At 53.1% G+C, this 22,632-nt stretch overlaps 2 protein-coding genes and 1 pseudogene across 4 annotated transcripts in view; 2 read left to right on the top strand and 1 right to left on the bottom strand.

Moving 5' to 3' along the window:
* The window catches only part of LOC105512054 (oral cancer-overexpressed protein 1-like), a 13,686-nt gene extending 7,903 nt beyond the window's left edge, over positions 1-5,783 (top strand). Inside the window, exons 2-3 of the mRNA XM_011942304.1 lie at positions 5,043-5,160; positions 5,470-5,783. Coding sequence (XP_011797694.1) covers positions 5,043-5,160; positions 5,470-5,538 — 187 coding nt within the window. The 3' untranslated portion in view covers positions 5,539-5,783. The remainder of the gene's footprint in view (positions 1-5,042; positions 5,161-5,469) is intronic.
* A 9,272-nt stretch (positions 5,784-15,055) lies between these two features.
* LOC105512053 lies at positions 15,056-16,531 on the top strand (annotated as a pseudogene). The gene has a single exon (XR_001001809.1). The product of XR_001001809.1 is annotated as an uncharacterized LOC105512053 (transcript).
* Positions 16,532-21,809: 5,278 nt separating this feature from the next.
* The window catches only part of CCND1 (cyclin D1), a 10,636-nt gene continuing 9,813 nt past the window's right edge, over positions 21,810-22,632 (bottom strand). For both annotated transcript variants that reach the window (XM_011942306.1, XM_011942305.1), the window contains exon 5: positions 21,810-22,379. In XM_011942306.1, coding sequence (XP_011797696.1) covers positions 22,215-22,379 — 165 coding nt within the window. In that variant the 3' untranslated portion in view covers positions 21,810-22,214. The remainder of the gene's footprint in view (positions 22,380-22,632) is intronic.

Consider the following 22,632-nt stretch of genomic DNA (forward strand, 5'->3'; position numbering starts at 1 on the left):
CCAGCACTTTGGAAGACTGAGGTGGGCGGATCACCTTGAGGTCAGGAGTTGGAGACCAGCCTGACCAACATGGTGAAACCCCGTCTCTACTAAAAATACAGAATTAGCTGGGCATGGTGGCGCATGCCTGTAATCCCAGCCACTTGGGAGGCTGAGGTATGAGACTTACTTGAACCCGGGAGGTGGAGGTTGCAGTGAGCCAGGATTTGTGCCATTGCACTGCAGCCTGGGCAACAAGAGTGAAACTCTGTCTCCAGAAAACAAACAAAAAAAATCACAGTGCGTTTGTGTGGGAGTTAATGGACTAGATGGACTGTTGCTGGAGAAATACTCTTAGTACAGAACCAAGAGTGAATTTTGCTGTGGGTAGGTATAATTAAGTTATGCAGGCTGGATAAGATAAAACAAGTCCCTGGTCTCCTCCGTTTACTTGGAAGTGTTGTGGTGCTGGCTCATGTACTAAGCCAGCTGGATCATTGTCCAAAGCATGGGTGCCCTCTGTCATGTGAAAATATTACATTTATGTTTACGCTGAAATTTCATTAACTTTATGGCTTTTTTTTCTCCTCTTGCCCTTTGTCCTAGATTGGCCCTTACTTACAGATAAGTGGCCCTTAGTGGCAAAGTCTGAGTTGAGGCAGTTATGACTATATGGGATGTTTGATGCTTCAAAACAGATCACCACAGAATGCATGGGGATTAGCACAGCAAATATTAATGGCCTCACATGTTTCTGAGGGTTGGGAACTCAGGAGCAGCTTTGCTGGGTGGTCCTGGCTCAGGGTGTCAGCCAGAGCCATGTCACCTGACGGCTTGACTGGGGTTGGAGGATCTGCCTCCAAGGTGGTGCTGTCACCTGACTGTGGGCATGGATGTCTCCATGAGGCTGCTTGTGTGTCCTTGTGACATTCAAGAGTGAGTAGTCCAAGAGAGCTGGTGAGGCAGGTGGCATTGGCTTTTATCCCTAGACTCAGGAGCTTTGTACTGGTCCTCCACATTCTGTTGGTTACGAAAGCCACCCTGATGGAGTGTTGAGGGACCTGCCTAGGACATGGGTACCAGGAGATGAGGACTGGGGCATCTGGGAGGCTGGCTGCCCCGCCGATGACCTAATCTCCTAATTTCCATTGCCTAATGCCCAACGGGTACTTCCAGAACAATAGTGTAAGAAGCACTGCTGCCCTTTGCCCCCACCTTTTGTTTTGAGAGATCTTGGTAATGAAAGTGTAGCTAGTTGGCTTATTAATTTCACTCTTAAATATTTTTCACATTCACAGATCGGGTGCTACCAGGGTTTTGCTTTTGCATGGAAATGTCTACTGCACAGTTGCACCACTGAGAAGGACAGGTAAAGATGGAGGTGTCTTTCTTTCTTAGTGTAGGAACCAGGAGTTCTAGTTCCATGGGTTACCGACATGCCCTTGAGTAATCAATCTGTCTGTTCCTCATCTGTAAAATGGAGAAAATAATCAGTGTCAAGCTTGAGCGTTGTTAGATTTAACGGAAATACTAAATAGAAAGCGCCAGGCACATTTTAGGTGTTTGATGAACACTGGCTGTTGTTGCTTCTCACGAGTTCTATGCTCCTGCCTTTTACCTGGAGTCATTAGGGAACCACATGGCTTTTAGATACCCTACCAATAAAATAATGTTGACATTGATTGTATTTTCTTGTTCACTTTTCCCCTGAGCTTCTAATAAACAAATTATAACAGTTTTGTATGACTTGGGCCCAGAAATGAGGATGCCATTGTCATTAGTTTTTTAATGGAGCCAACTAAGTCTGTTAACAAGAAAATGCATTTATATGTGTTTAACTCCTTTCTGGAACTTGTCAACAGTCAGTAAGTGTTAGCTGTCATTTGAATTGTTTTTAGCTGTTAGAAACTCTTCTCGGTCGGGTGCAGTGGCTCAAGCTTATGATCCCAGCACTTTGGGAGGCCGAGGTGGGCAGATCACCAGATCAGGAGTTTGAGACCAGCCTGGCCAGTATAGTGAAACCCTGTCTCTACTAAAAATACAAAAATTAGCCAGGTGTGGTTCTGTGCGCCTGTAGTCCCAGCTCCTCGGGAGGCTGAGGCTGAAGAATTGCTTGAACCCAGGAGGCGGAGGTTGCAGTGAGCTGAGATCATGCCACTGCACTCCAGCCTGGGCGACAGAGCGAGACTCCTTCTCAAAAACAAACAAACAAACAAAAACTCTTCTTCCTGCATTGTACTTACTGAGGCCCCATGTGGGCCTGCTTTATCTAGCTTCATTCTGGAGCTGGAAATGAACCCTCAAGTAAATGGCAGAGATGGTTTGGATACTCCGCCGTTCATGGGTGGCAGCAAGCGCGGGACCTCAGCTGGTGCTGAGTCGTTCTGACACCTCGTGGCCTCGCCTAGCATGGGAGGGGCACAGGGAGAGTGGATAACACTCGCCCTGACCACGTGACTTGTGCTTTTATTTGAAATATCTTGAATTTCTAGAAATACCTTGAATATCTTGAATATTCAAATGTTTAAGAATGAGGATGCTTGCAGCTGATTCGGGTGGTTCTTTCTGCTGCATTTGTACCAGCGGTTGGGAGTTGATGGGATTCTGGGTTAGTAGAGAGGCACTTGAGGACATTTTCCTCTTGGTTCTCAGTCGGTGGCAGGCAGCTGGGAACCCCAGGGAAGTGGTTGTTGGCAGCGTGTGCCACCACTGGGTGGCAGTCAAAGCTGAGCTTGGCTCTCAACTCCAGGCCACAAAAGGATGTGTGCTCTTGGTGTTCTCCACCCGTCTCCCATCTCCCACAGCGGCAGAATCTGCTGGCTCCTGGAGAAGTGCTCCGCTGTGTGTTGGTGGTCCCATCCCAGGAGGTTGCCAGCCCTTACCCCAGAGCAGGGGTTTGCTGACGTCTTAAAGCAGCACCCTCAGTCTAGCTAACAGAGAAGAACCGCTTTGGTTGACGAGGGGCTGGTGGAAGCCTGGCCAGACCCCCCTCGCAGCCACCCTCGCCCTGTCCAGTAGTACCCAGAGGTCTCTTTGGAACCTAAGGCTTCATTGTAGAGCAGTGGGTCACGGATATTTCGATCTTATGTGTCAGGTTTTGTTTATTTTTTTTTAAATGATGAAGGGCTGATACTGCATGTTTTACCTGTAGATTTTTCCGAATAAGGATGTTAAGAGAAAAACAGCTGCCACCTGCATTGTCATTCAGCAAAACGCTGGGCATTGTAACACCAAAGAAACCATGGGGAGCGGCATCTCGGGCCAAAGGATGGTGCTTTCTGTTGAGTAACTAGCTTTCCAGTAAACTGCGTGGTGCTTCTGTCCCCGGCTTTAGCAGTCTGGTGAAACCCTTCTGCAGAGCAGCGCATGCCAGAGCTGAGTGTGGGGGCTCTGGTACCATCACTTTTGTTTTGTTAGCCCTGAGCTGCTCACACCTGCCTGATGTGTGCTGCCTCTGACGGTGCGCCCGGCCGGGTGTGTCTGAGCAGCATCACTGAGCACCCGTGCAGAGGGTGGTCCTCTGCATTGGGTAGCATACAGCCACCTCCCACGTTTTGGCATCTCCCTTTGGTTTCCCTGGAAACCAGGTGCTTTGTTGCTAAAACTGACTTGCTTTGACCTTTCACAGTTTTGTATTTTCTCAGAGAGGTAGCCACCGTTAGCTCTTGTAAACTGGATGCAGCTGGCGAACTTGCTCTTCTCTGTGTCCAGGAGCACCAGCTGTTTGCATGCACACAGGAGTCTTGGTTGCTTTGAATTGCTGTCGATCCATCCTCACTGTCAGTTCTTTAAAATTCCGTTTAATTGAGAATCTTGCCTACTCTGGCCATTCACATGGTCCAGTGCGATATAGGGGCAGCATGCTTCTGTGGTTCATTGGGAAGACCTGGCCCCACCAGATGTACACATGTGTGGATTATTTTTAAACCCCTGCAGGTGAGAGCCCTGGTCTCTAGGATCCAGAGGAAACCAAGAGACTAACATTTATTGAGCACCTACTCTGTGCTACAGTCCAAGCTTCATGTCATTTTTTTTTTTTTTTTGAGATGGAGTCACGCTCTGTCCCCTAGGCTGGAGTACAGTGGCGTAATCTCAGCTCACTGCAACCTCTACCTCCCAAGTTCCAGAAATTCTCCTGTCTCAGCTTCCCGAGTAGCTGGGACTACAGGCGCACACCATCACACCCAGCTAATTTTTGTATTTTTAGTGGAGACGAGGTTTCACCATATTGGTCAGGCTAGTCTTGAACTCCTGACCTCAGGTGATCCACCTGCCTTGGCCTCCCAAAGTGCTGGGATTCCAGGCGTGAGCCACCAGGCCCAGCCCATGTCAGTTATTTAATCCTCTTGGAAGGCTATGAGGTTGCTGTTACTCTCCCCATTTTAAAAAAGATAAACAACAGAAATGAATTTGTTACCATCTGGAGGCTGGGATGCCCCCCCCCCCATTTTACAGACGAGGCCAGCAGGGTTGAGAGCGGGTAGATAGGTGTTGGGGAGCAGTCATGCCCAGGGCTGCTGTCTCCTGAGTGCACACTCTTTCTGCAGAACCTCCTTGCCTCCCTAGCAAAGCTCTGTCCTCCCTGGGGAGGGGACAGTACTGATTTCCGCTCTTTTGAGGGAGGGGTTTGCTGGTTTACTTGCAGCTGAACTCCAGAAGGCTTTGAGCACAAAGATTCCAAATCCTGGAAAATCCCCAGACCCAGAGCAGGCCTGCTTGTGCCCAGCCCCGGTCCCTCTTGTCCAGTTCTGTCTGTTTTTGCGTGTGTGACCTCGACAGTCAGTGGGGCTTCAGGCTGCCTCAGCCACTCAGCCCCATGCTCGGGATGGAGGCGTGTCTATAAGCGAGGCACACACTTGCTGTCGAGGTGCTGGGTGTGGGCCTAAGCACGTTGCTAGGTGAATAAATATGATTTTGTGTAATGAGAAAATAATCATCCAGCTTTTGAACGAAGGCATTCTTAGCGCACCTGCTGGGTTTCGGTAAGCAAGCAGCATAGCTGTTGCGTAAGTTGAACCTGGTGTGTGCACATGACTGAGAGTCTGTATTTCTGTGCTTTACAGCCGAAAGATGAAGGTCTTAGAATCATTGATTGGAATGATCCAGAAATTCCCTTATGATGACCCTACTTATGATAAACTCCATGAAGACTTAGACAAAATCAGGGGAAAATTTAAACAGGTGCGTGCACTGTATTTCCTCCTGCTGGGAGCGCCTGACTGTGCCTTTCCCAGGCGGGGCGGCGCACTCAGGGGCCACTGCAGCGATGGCCTGGGGCTGCGTGCACCGTGGAACTGTCCGTAGAGGCGCCTCATCCTTGAGTCGCAGTGCAGGAAAACTGAAGATGCTCCAGAGAATAGGAGTTAGAACTCACTTATGGGCTGGCCACATAGACAGGAAAAGCTATAGCTAGAGATAGAGTTATCTTCTCGTTTTTCAGTAAAAATACACAAGATTAAAAATACCATCCCTTTTCTTTTGTGTTTTCAGTTTTGTTCATTACTCAACGTTCAGCCAGACTTTAAAATTAGTGCAGAAGGTTCCGGACTTTCATTTTGAGAACGATGGATGAACAGAGACCGAACATCGAGGAACAGATGTGTGTGTGGCATGTTTAGAAATGCGGGGAAGGGCCAGACGGTGCTGGGAAGGCCCTCGTTCAGTGGGAGGGTGAGGCTTCCGGTTCGGCCGCGGGAGGGCCTCCTTCCCCGGGGTTTTTTGCCTGTGTCATCTCGGTGCCCACCTTGGGGCCTCTTCACAATGCCCTTTGTTGGGCTGAAGCCATCCCTGGCAGAGCCCTCGTGCGGCTGCTCCCTGCTGGGCCCACGTGCATTGGCCTGACGGCCTCTCTGGCAGCACGGGCCTGGCTGGCTCTGGCCTGGGGTTGGCTCTAGATAGGGTCAGTCCCCAGGCCCGGACTTGAGGCAGTTTTTAAAATTTTTTTTTTGCAACGAGAGAGACAGTTGGCCCTCAACGAGGCTCGTGGGAGGTCTGGACGGGAGCTGTGCCGCATGTCGAAGCCGATTGTGCGCCAGGCGCTGCGGGACGTGCCTCGTGTTTTATTTAATCCCTTCAGGAGCCCACGGGGTGGGTGTTAATTCCCATTTTACAGAGGAAGGTGAGACAAGAAGGGGCTGCCTGGTGAGGGCACCCGGCAGCAGAGCTAGGACTTCCGCCCCAAGGCCGTGCCTCACCGCCTTTGAAATGCACAGGCTGACACCTTAGCACTGGGAGTCCCTGCCCTCCCTCCCAGGCACCTTAGCACTGGGAGTCCCTGCCCTCCCTCCCAGGCCACATGAGTCTTGCTGAGCCTCGCGGAGCACGGGGGAGTCCATGGTGGCCAGTTTGCCTGGCCATCTGGCTGAGAGGAAGAAAGGCCAGCCCGATCCTGAGGGGACCGGGACATACCCTTCAGACTGTCCCCAGAGGGGCCATGAGCTCTGCAGCATTAACAAATGGTGAAGGGAGGAAATATTTTGAACCAAAGACCAAATGTTAGGCCGCCGTTATATTTGCAGAAACTGAGAACCATGCGCACAGGCTCCTGCATTCTCCCCTCTCCTAGGCGCTCTTGTGTCCCTGGCAGTCCTTAACGAGGTGTCACACAGAGACAGCGGGGTGAGCACAGATGAGCGGAGTGGATGGTTCGGTGGGCCCCCACGAGGTGAGTGGTCATATGCGATGGCATGTGTTCACGCACCCTCCTGTGTGCACCTCAGGGTCACCGAAGTCCCCACACGCTGGCTCTCCCCACCCCTCCTGTTCCAGAAAGCATGTCTGAAAGCAGTCCACAAGATTATTAAGGAGTCACCATGAATCCACTTCGGTTTTAAAACCATTCCCGAATGTCCTAGTGGATTGTGCTGTGCTGCCTAAGCTGCTGGCTGCAAGAGCCAGAGCGGTGACTCCCCCAGGAGCAGCGGCAGGCGGACCTCCACAGCGGCAGGCGGACCTCCACAGCGGCAGGCGGACCTCCACAGCGGCAGGCGGACCTCCACAGCGGCTCGGGAGGAGAGAGAGGGCTGGTTTGTTTTTGTTTCATTTTTTCGTTTGAGACAGAGTCTCACTCTTTCACCCAGGCTGGGATATAGTGGCGTGATCTCGGCTCACTGTGACCTCTGCCTCCTGAATTCAAGCGATTCTCCTGCCTCAGCCTCCCTAGTAGCTGGGATTACAGGCACCCACCACCACGCCCAAGTAACTTTTGTATTTTTAGTAGAGATGGGGTTTTGCCATGTTGGCCAGGCTGGTCTTGAACTCCTAGCCTGACATGATCCACCCACCTCCACCTACCAAAGTGCTGGAATTGCAGGCATGAGCCACGGCTCCCAGCCTGCTTTTTCTTTTTGAAGACAAGACTTAGGTCTCCTCCTCCTGAACTCTAAACCTGCGTGTGTGGCTGTGCACCCCTCATTTGTGGCCTCACCTCAGGTCTGGGGAAGTCTGCGTTGGGCATCGCCCCATTGTGCCTTCATCAGAGCTGGTGCCTTCGGGCCAGAAAGACTTCCATTCTTTCCAGATGGTGGGATCAGGGGCCTTTGGTGTGTTTCCCTTGGTGGATTTTTGTGTTTTGTAAGTTGTCTGTTTTGATAATGTATTATTTTTATAATTGGAAAAAAAGTAAATAGCATATTTTAAAGTGAAAGTTTGTCTGGGACCGTTTATAACACAGCATCATTCATAACACAGCATCGTTTATAACACAGCGTCACCTGTAACACAGTGCCATTTATAACACAGTGTCACGTATGACACAGCATCATTTATAACACAACGTCCAGCCAGTTTATTTCTTCCTCCAGGGCATTTCGGATCTGGATATGAAGGAAGACATGTGCCCTAGATTTCTGCCAGCTCGTCTCCTTAACCCGGCGTAGACACAGCCACTGCGGGAGTGGTTCCATTGTGTTGGGGACTGGTCAGCTCCTGCTCACCTGGCCCAGCTATTACTAATCCACCCTCTCCGAGACGTCTCTATCCCCGCTGTCCCCGACCTTCTCTCCCCTCCTCTTTTTTTTTTTTTCTTCTCCCATCTCTGTCTCCTGTTCTATCTCCCTACTCCCTCTCTGCCTCTTCGGCACAGCTGGCTGAGCAGCAGACTGCCACTTCCTCCTCTGGTTTGCCTCACATGGAGCCAGGACTGCCTCCTCATCTTCAAGATTCTCACACACTCTGCTGACCTGTGCCTGCCTGGCCCCTTTCTAGAGGACGAGACCCAGTTTCCAGGATCCCTTGGTCACCCCCGACATTGTGGTACAGACAGAGCCCACACTGTAACAGGTGCTTCCGTCCTATCCAGGCAACGCCATCCTCAGCCTTTACCCTGGGAATGAGCATGTCTGTGTCTTCTCTTCTGCCAGTGAGGTGTTAGTAGAGGGTTGACCGGTCCCCAGCACAGTGGGCCCACTCTTAGAAGGACTGCGTGTCTGTGCTGGGTTAAGGAGATGAGTTGGCAGAAGGTCCTGCGGGGGCTTCTGGGAAAGGTTACGTCATTCGAAAGAGAAGGTGCTGGTGCTGTTTTGAACATCATCCTGTTGGGATGTGACAGCTAGAACTGCTCCAGTCATCTTGCAAGCTGGCTACAGCTGAAGCCACCCCGAGCCTGGCAGAGCGAAGAGCTAGGAAGAACCTGCGTCCTCGATACCACCGCGTGCTGTTCCCAGCAGCCCTGAGCCACCTTGCTCGCCCCTGTAAGCGCTACCCATCCCAGTCATGGAAGGCTGTGGCTCTGGGTTTCCGTTGTTTGCGGACAGAGTCTGCTGGTTGTCTTCCCCATCCCCGTCAGGCCCATCCCATCCCGCTAATTCTGGATGTCAGCCTTTGTCCAGAGTGGCCTTGAGTCTGGGAGCTCCTGGGGTTGGATTGCATCCCTTGCGGTTGGTTTCCCAAGGCTTTGGCCTGCCCCTTCCTTCCTGTCAGAAGCTCCCAGCGTGTTGTCTGCCACTGTCTCAGCTCGGGCTGCCACCACAGCACCACTGATGGGTGACTTCAACAGCGGTCCATCTTCCCTTGGTTCTGGAGGCTGGAGTCCGAGATCAAGGTGTCACAGGGCTGCTCCCTCCTGAGGCCTCTCTCCTTGCCTCGCAGACAACTGCCTTCCCCCCATGTCCTCACGTGGTGGTTCCTCTGTGTGTGTCCTCATCTCTTACAAGGACCCCAGTCAGATTGCACTTGGGCCCACCCTTACAGCCTCCTCTGAACTTAGTTACCTGTCGAAGACCTCACTCTTCAAACAGTCACATTCTGAGGCACTGGGAGTTAAGGCTTCCACATGAGTTTTGTGGGGACACAGTTTAGTCCCTAACAGGACCCGGCTGTGGCTGCTGGATAGACTGTTGAATTGGGACTCGGGAGAAAATAAAGCCATTTCATGTAAAAGTTGAAGTTACTTCAGTTAGTTTTTCTAGAGTGTTAACAGCTAGGCACAAGCAAGAGTAGTCAGTCCTCCACCGAACTCTCCACTTCGGAATCACCTGTCCGAGTCACTGGATGGCCAAAGGGAACTGCCCAAGGGCCACTCAGCAGTCCTGAAACACAACCACCTTTCACTTTATTTTACATTCACCCCTTGACATTTTTTCTCTAACCAGTGGCAAGAAAAGAATGAGGAGATACAGAAGAAGGGACGAGAGGCCTATTTGCCCGGTGGCTGCTGCTGGCCCGCTCTTTACCGGGATTATCCACCAGTGCTGGAGGCAGGGCTACCACCCTCACTTCGCAGAGATACTGAGGACAAGTCCAGTGGTCACAGTAAGTGGCCAACTTCAGGCTTGACGGGGCACAACAGGGCTTGAGCAGGTTGCTTGAATGATTCGCTTCCTGAGGCCATTACTTTCTGAGAATTTGCAGCCTGTCTTCAGGACCAGTCTTGCATCTGGCACAGCAGTCCCCAGCCTTTTTGCCACCAGGGACTGGTTTTGTGGAAGACAGTTTTTCCATGGACAGGGCTTGGGGGTGGGGATGGCTTGGGGATGAAACTGCTCCACCTCAGATCATCAGGCATTAGATTCTCATAGGGAGCACGCCCCTTAGATCCCTCACGTGCACAGTTCACAATAGGGTTCCTGCTCCTATGAGAATCTAATGCCTCCGCTGATCTAACAGGAGGCGGAGCTCAGGCAGTAATGTTCTCTCGTCTGCTGCTCACCTCCTGCTGTGTGGCCCGGTACCTAACAGGTCATGGACTGGTGCTGGTCCACAGCCTGAGGATGGGGGACCCCAATCTAGCAGACTGAGGCCAGATTGAGGCAAAAGCAGATGGATTTATGGAAAAGGACCCAGGCCGGCTGCCTGTAGGAGAGGCAGTGCCTGGATGGGTCCTTAGCTGCCCCAGACCCTGTGAGCAGGTCTCACCTAGGGATGCCCCTGGCACTTTGGGAGCCCAGGGAAGAGGAGGGAATGAGAAGGTGGGCACAGGAGGAGACGACCTTCATATTGAGCTTTGCGAGCGTTCATCTGGCCTCACAGCGCCGCAGAGAAGTCTCTCCCACTCTACCTGAAAACACCAATGTAATCTGGAGATACCAAAAAGGGTAATTAACATGCAAGTTTATCCTAATTCCCACAGTTGTCCTGATCCTTAATGAATCAAATGAGGAACTGGTTTGTGACTCAGGAAACTGAAGTCACAGAGTTCTTATGATCTGAGAAAAATGGGTGACTGTGTTTGGTGCTTCACAGGACACGGGGCCTGCAGGCGAGGAGCCAGGCCTCGGGTTCAGCGAGTTGTCCAAGCCAGCGTGACTAAGGGGTTCAGCTGGGATCTCTCAGATTAACTTCCAAGAAGGAAAGTCGCTCCTTGCTCATACACTTTTTCATAACTCTCCCTGGCTGGTAAACTCAGGTGGCATCAAGGCCTTGGCATCTGCCCCTTGGTGACCCCCATCAGGATAGCGCCTTGGCTGTGTCTCCTCCCTGGCACCCTTTACCAGAGCAGCTGGGCCTTGGGTTTCAGGGATGGAAGCCTCTATCTCGGGCGATACCTGAACGTGTAGAGTATGTGATGCTTGCTGAGCTAGAGGCTCACGGATTGGTGTCCCTCTGCTGGTTCCAGTGAGTATGTGCCTCTGAAATTCTAGGGGACTGTGGAGCCTGCTTCCAGGCTTTGAGAGCCCAAGTCTGTTGGAAATTGAATGTATTCACAAAAGGGAACATTGAAGTCCTAGCCTCTGGTACCTGCAACTTCATTTGGAAATACGAAATAGGGTCTTTGTAGATTTTTTTAAGATGTAAATTGGGCCAGGCGCAGTGACTCACACCTGTAATCCCAGCACTTTGGGAGGCTGGGGTGGGTGGATCATGAGGTCAGGAGTTCGAGACCAGCCTGGCCAACAGAGTGAAATCCTGTCTCTATAAAAATAATAATAGAAACAAATTAGCCAGGTATGATGGCAGTGCCTATATTTCTTTTTTTTTTTTTTTTTTTTTTTTTGGTTTAAGTTCTAGGGTACATGTGCACAACGTGCAGGTTTGTTATATACGTATACACGTGCCATGTTGGTGTGCTGCACCCATTAACTCGTCATTCACATGAGGTATATCTCCTAATGCTGTCGCTCCCATCGGCGGTGCCTGTATTTCTGAGCTACGGGGGAGGCTGAGTGAGGCTAAATCACTTGAACCCGGGAGGCGGAGCTTGCAGTGAGCCAAGATTGCGTCACTGCACTCCAGCTGGGGCAACAGAGTGAGCCTTTGTCTCAAAAAAAAAAAAAGATATAAGTTAAGGTGAGGTCATACTAGAGTAGGGTGGCCCCTTCGTCCAATATGACTGGTGTCCTTTGAAGGAGAGGGGAGCCGGCAGCACAGAGGCGAGACTGCCACGTGAAGACACGGAGCTGATGGCCCTGTGAGGAGGGAGGCTGAGTTTGGAGCTGCGCATGGACCAGCGTAGAAGAGCTGAGGGTCGTCCGAGACGACCAGAAGCTGGGGGAGAGCGGGTGCGGCAGACACTGCTGGCCTCTGGAACTATGAGAGAAATGGTGGTGGTTCTTTTGTGAAAATGCGTTATAGCAGCCACAGAAAACTACAAGGCTCCTCTCCCAGCCTGGGCTTTCGTTTGCTGGTCTGGAGGGTGAGGGTGCCGGCCGTACCATCCAGACACTTGCAGCCTTGCACGTGGGGCCTCCTCAGGGATTTGCCTTGACTGCCCCGGTCTCAGCCGCCACTGAGGGCAAGTGGCGGGAGCCCCTGAAAAGTGCTGTCGCTGCAAGGCTCCCTCCCTGAGAGGCCTCTGCCTTCTGGGAGGTGCAACTGCCCTGCAGAGGACTGAGGCAGGGTCCACCAGAGAAGGCTGGCTTGATCCTCTCCCCTGGTCTCAGCCCCTGCGGGCACTACTCAGCCTCGGAACTCGGGAGGTGGATGTGGTCAGGCCCTTTCTCCAAGTCAGTTTGGTCCCACGTGTGCTCTGTTACAGACAGTGTTACACACAGGGATCTGTCCCTTCAGACAGCAGTTCTAGGCACACCTCTGGGCACTGGTGACCCCAAGAGGAGTCATTTCCTGACCCTGTGGAGCTCCCAGCTAAGCAAGACAGGCATGTTGGAATTCCAAGATCACATGGTAACTCTGTCAGTCGCTCCTGTTGTTTATATCAGTCATACACGTTAGATCTAGAAGAGGTAGAAAACACAAGCGGCCGGGCGCAGTGGCTCACCCCTGTAATCCCAGCACTTTGGGAGGCCGAGGTGGGCGGATTACGAGGTCAGGAGATTGAGACCATCCTGGCTAACACGGTGAAATCCCGTCTCTACTAAAATACAAAAAATTAGCCAGGCGTGGTAGTGGGCGCCTGTAGTGCCAGCTACTCAGGAGGCTGAGGCAGGAGAATGGCGTGAACCCGGGAGGCGGAACTTCCAGTGAGCCGAGATCGCGCCACTGTACTCCAGCCTAGGCGACAGAGCGAGCCTTCGTCTCAAAAAAAAAAAAGAAAACACACACAAGGTGTAATAGTTAAGGGTCTTTGAAAACCAAATGACACAGTGCCCATATCCAACTGACTTAATAAAGGACTATGATTGGCTCCTGGAACAAAAGGGGGATGACTTCAGGAGAGGCTTGATCCAGCAGTTTGTCTGGAGACCCGTTACCCATTATCTGCTTTCCCTCAGGGCTGGCCTTGTGCTCAGGCTCGCCTGTGAGGCTCTGGGAGCAGCTCAGTCTTCCCTTGGGGCTGCAGAGGGGCAATGCCACCCCTGGGCTCATGTTCCCCTGCTGGGAATCCTAAGGAAGTGGGGGAAGCATTCTCTTTTCCAGAAGCCCCAGAAAATGTCTCCTCAAGACTCAGTGGCTCTATTTGATTTCTCCCGCATCCATTAACTTGCTGCTCTTCTGGTGGGCATGGATGTGCAGTTGGATTTCAGCTTATCAGGGCCTGGCCTGGCCTGGAGCTGGGGGTGGGGTCAGTCCACTCAAGTCACAGATCTGGGAATGGTGGTTCTCCTGGAGTAACATCTGGGTGCTGTCAACACGAGGAGGGGGCATCCATGGTGGCAAGAAAACCTAGAACTGTCCACTGAATGGGCCAAAGGAGGGAATTAAGATCAGCCTTGGTGCCGCCACCCGTGGAAGCACCCGTGGCCTGTGCTTCCAGACCTGGGTGGTGCGTGGAATGGTGATGGTGACTATGCAGATACTCCGAGGGGATGACGGCGTTCCCTGAGTGATCACTGCGCCCCAAGCTCGGTGCTCAGCACTGCTCCACACACGTTGAGCCATTGAATCCTCAGCACCCTCTTGGGGCCACCAGTGCCCAGAGGTGTGCCTAGAACTGCTCTGTCTGAAGGGACAGATCCCTTTGTGTGTAACACTCTGTGTGTGACAGAGCACACGTGGGACCAAACTGACTTGGAGAAAGGGCCTGACCGCATCCACCTCAGTTCAGTTATTGGACAGAGGTTTACGGAGCCCCTGTTCTGTGCTGGTCGTTGGCATGGGTAGGAGATGGAGGCGACTCCCCATCATGGGCTGTGTTCTTGCAGGCTTTCCCCATGTTACGGGTGTGAACACTGAGGCCCAGAGAAATGAGGCCGCACAGCTGGAATGTTGCAGATCTGAGATCCAACCCCTGGGCCTTTTACTCCAAAACGTGTGTGCTTAATGTGTGTCTATACATGCTGGTGAGTTTTCTTTTTAAACAGCTGATCGCCCTCGGATGCCCACTGCTGGCCTGTTTGGCTGCCCTTCTCCAGGCCAGCAGCCAAGACACGGTGCTGCCCGCAGGGGTGACCGACTGGGAGCCTTGAAACAGGTGGAGCTGGTGAAGTAGGGCCCTGAGCTGTGTGCATGGGGCCTGGCTGCAGATGGCCCAGTGAAGGCTCCATGCATTTCCATTTTTGAAGCTTGAGCCCTTTCTTCTCCATGAGGCTGACCCACTAGGCCGGCTTGGTCACACACTAGCTGTGCAGTTCTAGCTTAGTTACTTTACCTCTCTGGGCCTTGGTTTACTCATCTGCAACGGGTCGGCAAACTACCACCCTCAGCCCGAATCCAGTCTGCTGCCTATTTTTGTAAATAAAGCTTTATTGGCACACAGCCATGCTCACTCATTCACAGAGCAGCTGCAGCTGCTTTTGCACAGGGCAAGAGACCCTGTGGCCCGCAAAGCCTGAAGCCCCTCTATGTGGCCCTTTCCGGAAAACCTGCCAATCCCTGACCTAGCAGATGGATGATTGTGTGCGGGAGAGTGTAGGCTCTGAGAGGGCAGGGCTGTGTCTGTGGCTCTCACCAGAGTGTCCCCTCCCTGTCACCAACCCATGGGGCCGTTGCAAGACTCGGAGAGAAACTGTGTTCAGTGTGGAGCAGAAGGCACACAGTGCGTGCTCAGTAACCTCCAGCTTTGGTTCCTCCCGTGATTAAACAAAGGCAAGGAGGACTGCCCCGACAGGCTCAGAGGGCCCCGGGTCTGGAATAGGAGCTGATCCTCGGGTTAGACCACTCGGCTCTTAAAGTGGCTGCCGGTTGAGAGGCTTGTTTCAGCTGCCGCTAGGTGCAAATTAAAAGGATTAATGGACACCGCCGTCTTTGAAAGGCTCAAGGCCCACCGAAGCCCCTTTAGCAGAGGGCTCTGCATTCTCTCTTCCCCAGTCCTCCTTGTGTGCCCCCGTGAGTGGCGGTGACAATGCTCCCGGATGTGGGCCCCAAGGCCAGCGGCCCCGGAGCTGCCCGCCCACCCGTCCGCCGGCTATTGTCTGCTCCGGCCTGGCGGTGTGGCGCTGGGCTTGTGGGGCCCCAGCGGGCAGGGGACTGTGGGAACGGATTAGAGGTCCTGGGCTTGCTTTCCTCGTCTTGCATAAACTCTTGATCAAAGACATTCCTGGGATGACAGAGCCCTGTGAGCTGTGAGGCTGGCCCAGCGTGCGGGACGCACACCCCATGCTGCAGCCCCTGCACAGGCCTGCCCTTGCTGGCCCTCGCTGGCCCTGGCTGCAGTGCTGACTCTGGGGCCTAGCCTTATGGTGGGACTGGTGATGGAGCGGGTGCCAGGAGGCAACACAGCCTTCCCCACCAGATTCAGAGGCCAGACCCTCGATGCTGGGCGGAGTGAGGCTGTGACTCTGCTTCCTGGGGTGCTTCAAGGAAGGTCACACTGCATGCAGGGTGGCTGGAGGGAGTGCCAGCTGCATGCCACTGCCACTGGGCCTGGCTTCTCTGGACTCCCACGGGCACTGCCCCATCCTCTGCAACAGCCCTGCCCACTGTTATCCCACAGGCACGGTCCGAAGTCCGCATGCCCGCTCTGCCCAGCCTCCTTCCTCTGTCCCCTCGGGGAGTCTCACTCCTCATGACAACTCTAGGTGTTGTCTGGGCCCCCGGGGAACCCCCGGCCCTTCCAGCCATGGAGTCAGCTCCTGGCACGCGGATCAGGTTGGACCCATGGATCTGCAACGCAGCCCAGCAGCTTGGGGCTGCCCTGTGGGAGCCGACACGACCTCCCTTCCATTTGGCCCCCTTCCTAGGACCCACTGTTTGCCAGGGTGGGGAGAAGGGAGGCAGAGAGGAATCAGGGAGATTTCCATCCTGGAGGGACTCAGCCGGAGCAGGAAGGTGCCCAGGTATGACAATCCCGGACTCCTGGTGTGGGGTGGGGAAGCCTCCAGAGAGCCTGTCCTCACAGTGAGTGCAGAGGTGAAGGTTCCTGTGGACCAAGGCGGTGGGCCAAGCACGGAACAGGAAGCTTGATGCAGTCTGGTGTGTCAGGAGCTCCTGGGCAAAGACATCGAGCTTACTGGGGCTCAAGGCTGGGTAGAGATGGGGCTGAGTCCCAAGGACCTTGGACGGAGCTGACGGGAGCTAGGAAGGCCGGGGGTTGGGGGCAGAAGATGAAGAATGGATGAGGACTGTGCCTGCAGGGACCTGGGCCAGGAGGCAGGGCAGGGCCCTTCGTGAGCGGGTAGGGGTGGTGGGGCACCTGAGAACAGGCTTCTGAGAAGGGGCTGCAGGGAGAGCTGACTGTGGAAGGCTTCGTCTCTGAAGTTCCTCAAAGGTCAGTTTTTTACCATCACCCTCTGGGCAGCGCAGATACTCCAACAAGGGACGAGGTCTTCACTGCATCCCAGGAGGGCTCGCAGGCCCCAACGTGATGTCAGTGGAGTCTGAGAGTTGGGAACAAGGGCCCAGACTCACCAGACCATGCCTTTGACATGGCTTGGCCGTGTCCCCACCCAAATCTCATCTCGAATCGTAGCTCCCGCAATTCCCACGTGTGTGGGAGGGACCTGGGGGGAGATAATTGAATCATGGGAGCGGTTCCCCCCATACTGTTCCCATGGTAGTGAGTAAGTCTCATGAGCTCTGATGGTTTTATAGCAGTTTCCCCTTTCATTTGGCTCTCATTCTCTCTTGCCTGCCTCCATGTAAAATGTGCCTTTTGCCTTCTGCCATGATTGTGAGGCCTCTCCAGCTACATAGAACTGTGAGCCTATTAAACCTCTTTTTCTTTATAAATTACTCAGTCTTGGGTATGTCTTTGTTAGCAGCGTGAAAACGGACTAATAACAGCCTTGGAGCTCGTGGCATGACCACGATGTATAGACCCACCCTTCACTGGGGGGTGTACAGACCCCCCCATTGTGGCACAGCCAGGGGTCCGGGGACTGGAGGATGTACAGACCCTCCCATCGTGGCACAGCCAGGGGTGGGGGGACCGGAGAATGTACAGACCCTCCCATCGTGGCACAGCCAGGGGTGGGGGGACTGGAGGATGTACAGACCCCCCCCATCGTGGCACAGCCAGGGGTGGGGGGACCGGGGGATGTACAAACTCCCTCATCGTGGCACAGCCAGGGATGGGGGGACCGGAGGATGCACAAACCCCGTCATTGTGGCACAGCCAGGGGTGGGGCGATTGGGGGATGTACAGATCCCCCCATCGTGGCACAGCCAGGGGTGGGGGGTGTACAGATCCCACTATCAAGGGATGATGCCACAGATGCCGAGACAGAGAGGCTGGGCTGTGGGGGAGCTCACAACAGCTTCACTCTGGGCCTGAGCCCTCTCTACACACTTGGCTGTGAACACAGCTGACCCACTCAGGGCCCCTGCCCTGCCCTGCCAGCCTGCCTGAGCCCCACGCTCGGCAAAGTGGCTCTCCAGCTTCTTCCCCACATCGTTGCTCAAACCTGACAGGATCCGATGGCTACCTTGCCGGCTCCGTGAAACAACCAAAGGTGCCCTGTGCGATGGTTGGAACTCTCTGCACAGGCCTTTTGCTACACCCATGTGCTCTTGGGGGATGAATGTAAACCCAGCTGCAGGCTGGGGGCGGGGACATGGCTTCCCTAGGACCCCAGCCCTGACACAGGACCTGGCCCTTGCCCAGAACTGAACAGCCACAATAGTGCAGACCTGGTCCCTGCCTTCAGAGTAATTTGCCCAAAGAGCAAGGAGCTGCACCTTGTAAGCCACCTGAGTGGCCATCAGTGTCACCTCTGGCTCCGACTATCCCTTGAGCTCTTGCTGAGGTGACCTGTCAGGGGCACCCTGCAGGCTCCCCCACCCACTCAATATGGGACTCCCTTGGGGAAGGCTCCCGGAGCCCCCACCCTCAGGGGAGAGGCTGGTGGAGACCTACAGGGGCCAAGTGTTTCCCTCCACACCCCACCTTCCTCCCAGGGCAGGCGCCTGTGGAGCCAACACACCAACCACCCTGGCTCCACTTTCCGCCCTGGGAGGAGTGCTCTACAAGGCAGGAAGGGTAGACAGCAGGTGCTTCATAAAGGCCAGAGATTCGACCTGCAGCTGACAAGTAGTAACCGTCAATGGCGTGGGACCTGAGCTTCCACTTGGCTTGGGGTAAGGACAGACCAACCTTACAGATGGGTCCGGGAGCAGGGACCAAGGTCCGCGGATACCTCCCCAGGGCACTCCCACTACCCACCTCCACCCCGGGGTCTGAAGTTAGGTTCAGTCACGTGCATCTGAAATCCAGAAGTGGACGTCACGGGCATCCTATAAGCAGCCTCCAGGTCTCCACAATCCCAGTGAAAGGCCACCCTGGATCACAGCCCTGACACGGTGCTTTGCTCTTCTGGAGCCTGGCGCTGCCAAAGGATCATGATTCATCCAGAGCAAACAGCAGTTTGTGCCAGAAGAGGGTTAACAAATGCCCGCTTTATTTATTTTCCTATCTGCAAATAACCTGAGAAGACAAACTGGTGGGGCAAGCAAGGGATGGAAGATGTTCCCAATCAATGGGCACCACTCACGTCACCCAGGCTGGAGCTGTTGTCTCGCGTGGTTGGAGGTGGGCTCACCCAGCCAGGCTGCCTGCAAACTATTCTTTGGAGCCTCCCCGGGACAGGAGTCCCCCTCCCACCTCACACACCTGTGCTCAGGGCTTCCTCCCAGTTGGGAAGGGTGTGCCTGCTCCTGGCTGGATTCTGTCCCCACCCCCGGGGATGTGGCAGTGTCAGGAGACATTCTTGGTTGTCACAGCGGGTGGCGTGACTGTCATCCTGTGGGTGGAGGTCAGGATGCTGCTGAACTTCCCGCAGTGCACAGGACAGGCTATGGCCTCGCGCATCTGCCGAGCCTGCCACCCTGCCCTGGTTCTGGGGCACCGGGACACGCGCCCCTGGCTCACAGCCAGTTCAGGAAGCAAACAGGCAGGCGCCATGCTGGGGTTTTACCAGTTTTATTTCTAGACTTTCACGTTTGTCTTTTTGTCTTCTGCTGGAAACATGCCGGTTACACGTTGGTGCTGGGAAGCGCCGCGGTGCAAGCAGAAACACACGGACCCAGCCGCCCCCGCCCAGACCCTCCGACTTGCGCGTCACAGGACAGACTCCACTGTGCCCCGTGCACTTGCCACCAGCCTTTGGCCTCTCGATACACGCAACATCCAGGACTTGTGCCCTTGCCCCATCACGACAGACAAAGCGTCCCTCAAGGCCCCCGTGTGGTTCCGACAGACGCCGCAGCCAGGATGGTTGAGGTAAGCGTGAGCCGTGTTCTGGAGGGGTGGGGTGGGACGGGCCTGTGCCCGCGATGGCCTCTGAGCATAGGATGACCCAGCCACGCGGGCCCGCAGCGGGGTGCAAATTCTTTTGGTTCGGCAGCTTGCTAGGTGACCCGGGCACATAGCACTGTCAGCTGGCTTCATTGAGATTTGGAGTCTCTTTAAATTAGCATTATGCTGTAATTAACAAAACAATAACAAACAGAACACTAGTACGTGACAGATTAAACATACCCAAAACTTGAACAAATTCCAGAAGCTATTCCAATCATCCCGAATGAGAGTCCTACGGGCACAGCGCCGTGGTGGCACGTAAGACACACTTGTTATAATAATAATAATAATAATAATTATGCAACTTCCATAGCTACACGCAAAGAATGACACAGCTGTAAAAACTACTATGATGATACGCCCCCGATCAGATGAAGAGCCCAGCATCACAGGCGCAGGGAAGAGAAGATGGACACAGCCTGGTCTCCAGGGACACCGGCACGGTTCTCACGCACGCGGCCTCAGGGCCGGCCCCCACCAGCCTGTGTGGGATCGCGCCCGCGTGTCTGCCCGCCGAAGCAGACAGAACCTGCCCGCTGGGTCCACCATGGCTAAGTGAAGCATGAGGTATTGTGAAACAGGAACCTTTTTGGAATAGAGCAGTAATCACATTAAGTCAAAATTGATCACATAAAAAAAAAAAAAAACTACAAAAAAGGCATCTGTAATACAATGTTCTAAGAGAAAATTAAAACTAGTACATGGCAGTATATGACATTGTAAAACAAAAAACTGATCCTCCAATAGCAGCAAACAATGTGAAAGAGATACAGAGAAGCGATGTGAATATTTCCAAACCGTGCCTGGAAGTCAACGGTAGCAGCGCAATAGGAAAACGGAGCTGCGGCCTGTCCCCGGTGTGGGCACCGCCCCGTCCCCTCGGGAGCCTCCTCCTCACACCTCCTCCTGCCTGTCCTCCCTCACACATCAGCCTCCACACTCTTGCCACCTCCCTTCAACACTTCCTAAATAAAAATTACAAGAATTACAGAGCCAAGATGTGCAAATTGTCTATTTTGTCACTAAGTTTTTTAAAGGAAGGGGCAGGGGATAAGAATATATCGGAACCAAACTTATGTTGAGTACCCTAATTTTCCTTGTGACACCCATGCCTTTCCAATCAGATGACTTTGGGAAACGCCAAACAGGCTGAATCAATGTCTTTGTGTGGTTTTTTCCCTCCAGATTGTTTTTTCTCACCTATAAAAGGTTCTATCTTTAAAAATAAACTGTATTAAACCTGCAACATCAAAGGCAGAAGGTCTGTGTATGTATGTCTGTGTGTTTAAATCAAGGGGAGATTGCATTTATAAATCATACTGGCCTTATGAACATCCTCTGCAATAAATATACTTTTTAGCCTTAACTATAAATTATATATTTTAGTGTTTAAAAACCTTCCGGTGTGAAACATCTAAGATAACCCTTAAACCACCTGTTCTCTAGGTAAACCTCTGAGATCCCTACTTTCAAACACCAGTTGGCACCAAAGGATTCCTAAACTTCAACTTCTTTAAAGAAAAAGAAAGGAACTTATCATCCTGGCAATGTGAGAATGCAAACCTTTTTCTTCTTAACTGGCACGCAGCCTCCCAAACACCCCACCTCCACTGCCACCACAGTGGCCCGCACTTGCCTCGAAGTCCTGCTTACACACAAGTACATGGATAGTCCCAAACCATTCCATTAGAAAACTGCCCCCCCTCCACACACAACAAAAACAGCGCTATTTCCTACAGCTAGTGGACTGAAAGTGCTTGGAAATGGAATGGTTTTAGAATATTGAGAAGAACACAAACCAAGTAGCTGTGGGTTGAACCTGGACGTGAGCTGGCTGTGGGGCCGTTGGGTAGAAAACCAGCATCTCATAAACAGGTCACTACAAAAATAGGAAGAGTATAAAAATAGAATATATTATGTCACTATTTCGTCTTCTCTTTATAGTAGCGTATCGTAGGAGGGGGACAGGTGGCCTTTCCCGACCCTGCTACGCTGGCTGGTGCCCGACAAACCTCCACGGGGATGGTGGTCACAGGTGCAAAGGACATGCACACGGGCACGCTACGCTACTGTAACCAAGAGGTGACTTCAGCCATGGATAAGGTGACACATCTACCTACGGAATATAATAACATACAATGACTTATAAAGTGACTACATGCATATGAGCAAGCGAAGTACAGAGACGCCTAGAACCACACTACAGCCGCGCTTTTCAGGAAAAGCACAAGAATATGTTTTTCTACCTAAAACCCTCTTCTACTTTAAAAATGGTTTGCTGAACTTTTCTATGTTTTTAAAATGTTTTTACGCTTTCTTTTTTAACACGTAAAGGATCGAACCTAATCCTCTCCCGAGACTCCTGCTTTGTGTTAATGCCTATTCTTACAACAGAGAAACAAGTACATTAATATAAAAATGAGTTGATTATTGGGGTATAAAATCCTCTATTGTCTGTAGCACAACCCTCCTCCCCCACTGCTCAGGGTTATGCAAATACTATTTTTTTTCTCTCTCTTTTAAAGACAGTTTTTGGGTAATCGTTTTCTTTTGCTTAAGTCAGAGATGGAAGGGAGAAAGAGCAAAGGAAAAAACAACCAACGACAAGGAGAATGAAACTTTCCCTTCTGGTATCGAAATGCTCCGGAGAGGAGGGACTGTCAGGGGAGCACCTGGGGCCGGTTCCGCCCTCGCTTGGGTGGCGGTGGCGCCTGCCTGCCTGGCGCCCTCAGATGTCCACGTCCCGCACGTCGGTGGGTGTGCAAGCCAGGTCCACCTCCTCCTCCTCCTCTTCCTCCTCCTCGGCGGCCTTGGGGTCCATGTTCTGCTGGGCCTGGCGCAGGCTTGACTCCAGCAGGCCTTCGATCTGCTCCTGGCAGGCCCGGAGGCAGTCCTGAGAGACGGGGTGGGGAGAGGTGGGAAGAGGGGGTCCTTAGAAGGGGCCTGCAGCGAGGGCCCCCTCCCAGGTGCCACGACCTGGAAGGCCTCTATAAGAGCAAGACTAAGTAAAAAACTGTCCCTTGACCCATGCTGCCTCCTCTGAACCTGAGCGAGATGCGGGAGCTGCCATCACCTGTCAGTGAGACACTCAGGACCCAACGCTTCCCCCTCCCACCTGGCCTTCAGAACCACAAGACACCAGATGC

This window comes from Colobus angolensis, unplaced genomic scaffold (assembly GCF_000951035.1).
Source record: "Colobus angolensis palliatus isolate OR3802 unplaced genomic scaffold, Cang.pa_1.0 Scaffold21, whole genome shotgun sequence".
Lineage (NCBI taxonomy): Eukaryota > Metazoa > Chordata > Mammalia > Primates > Cercopithecidae > Colobus > Colobus angolensis.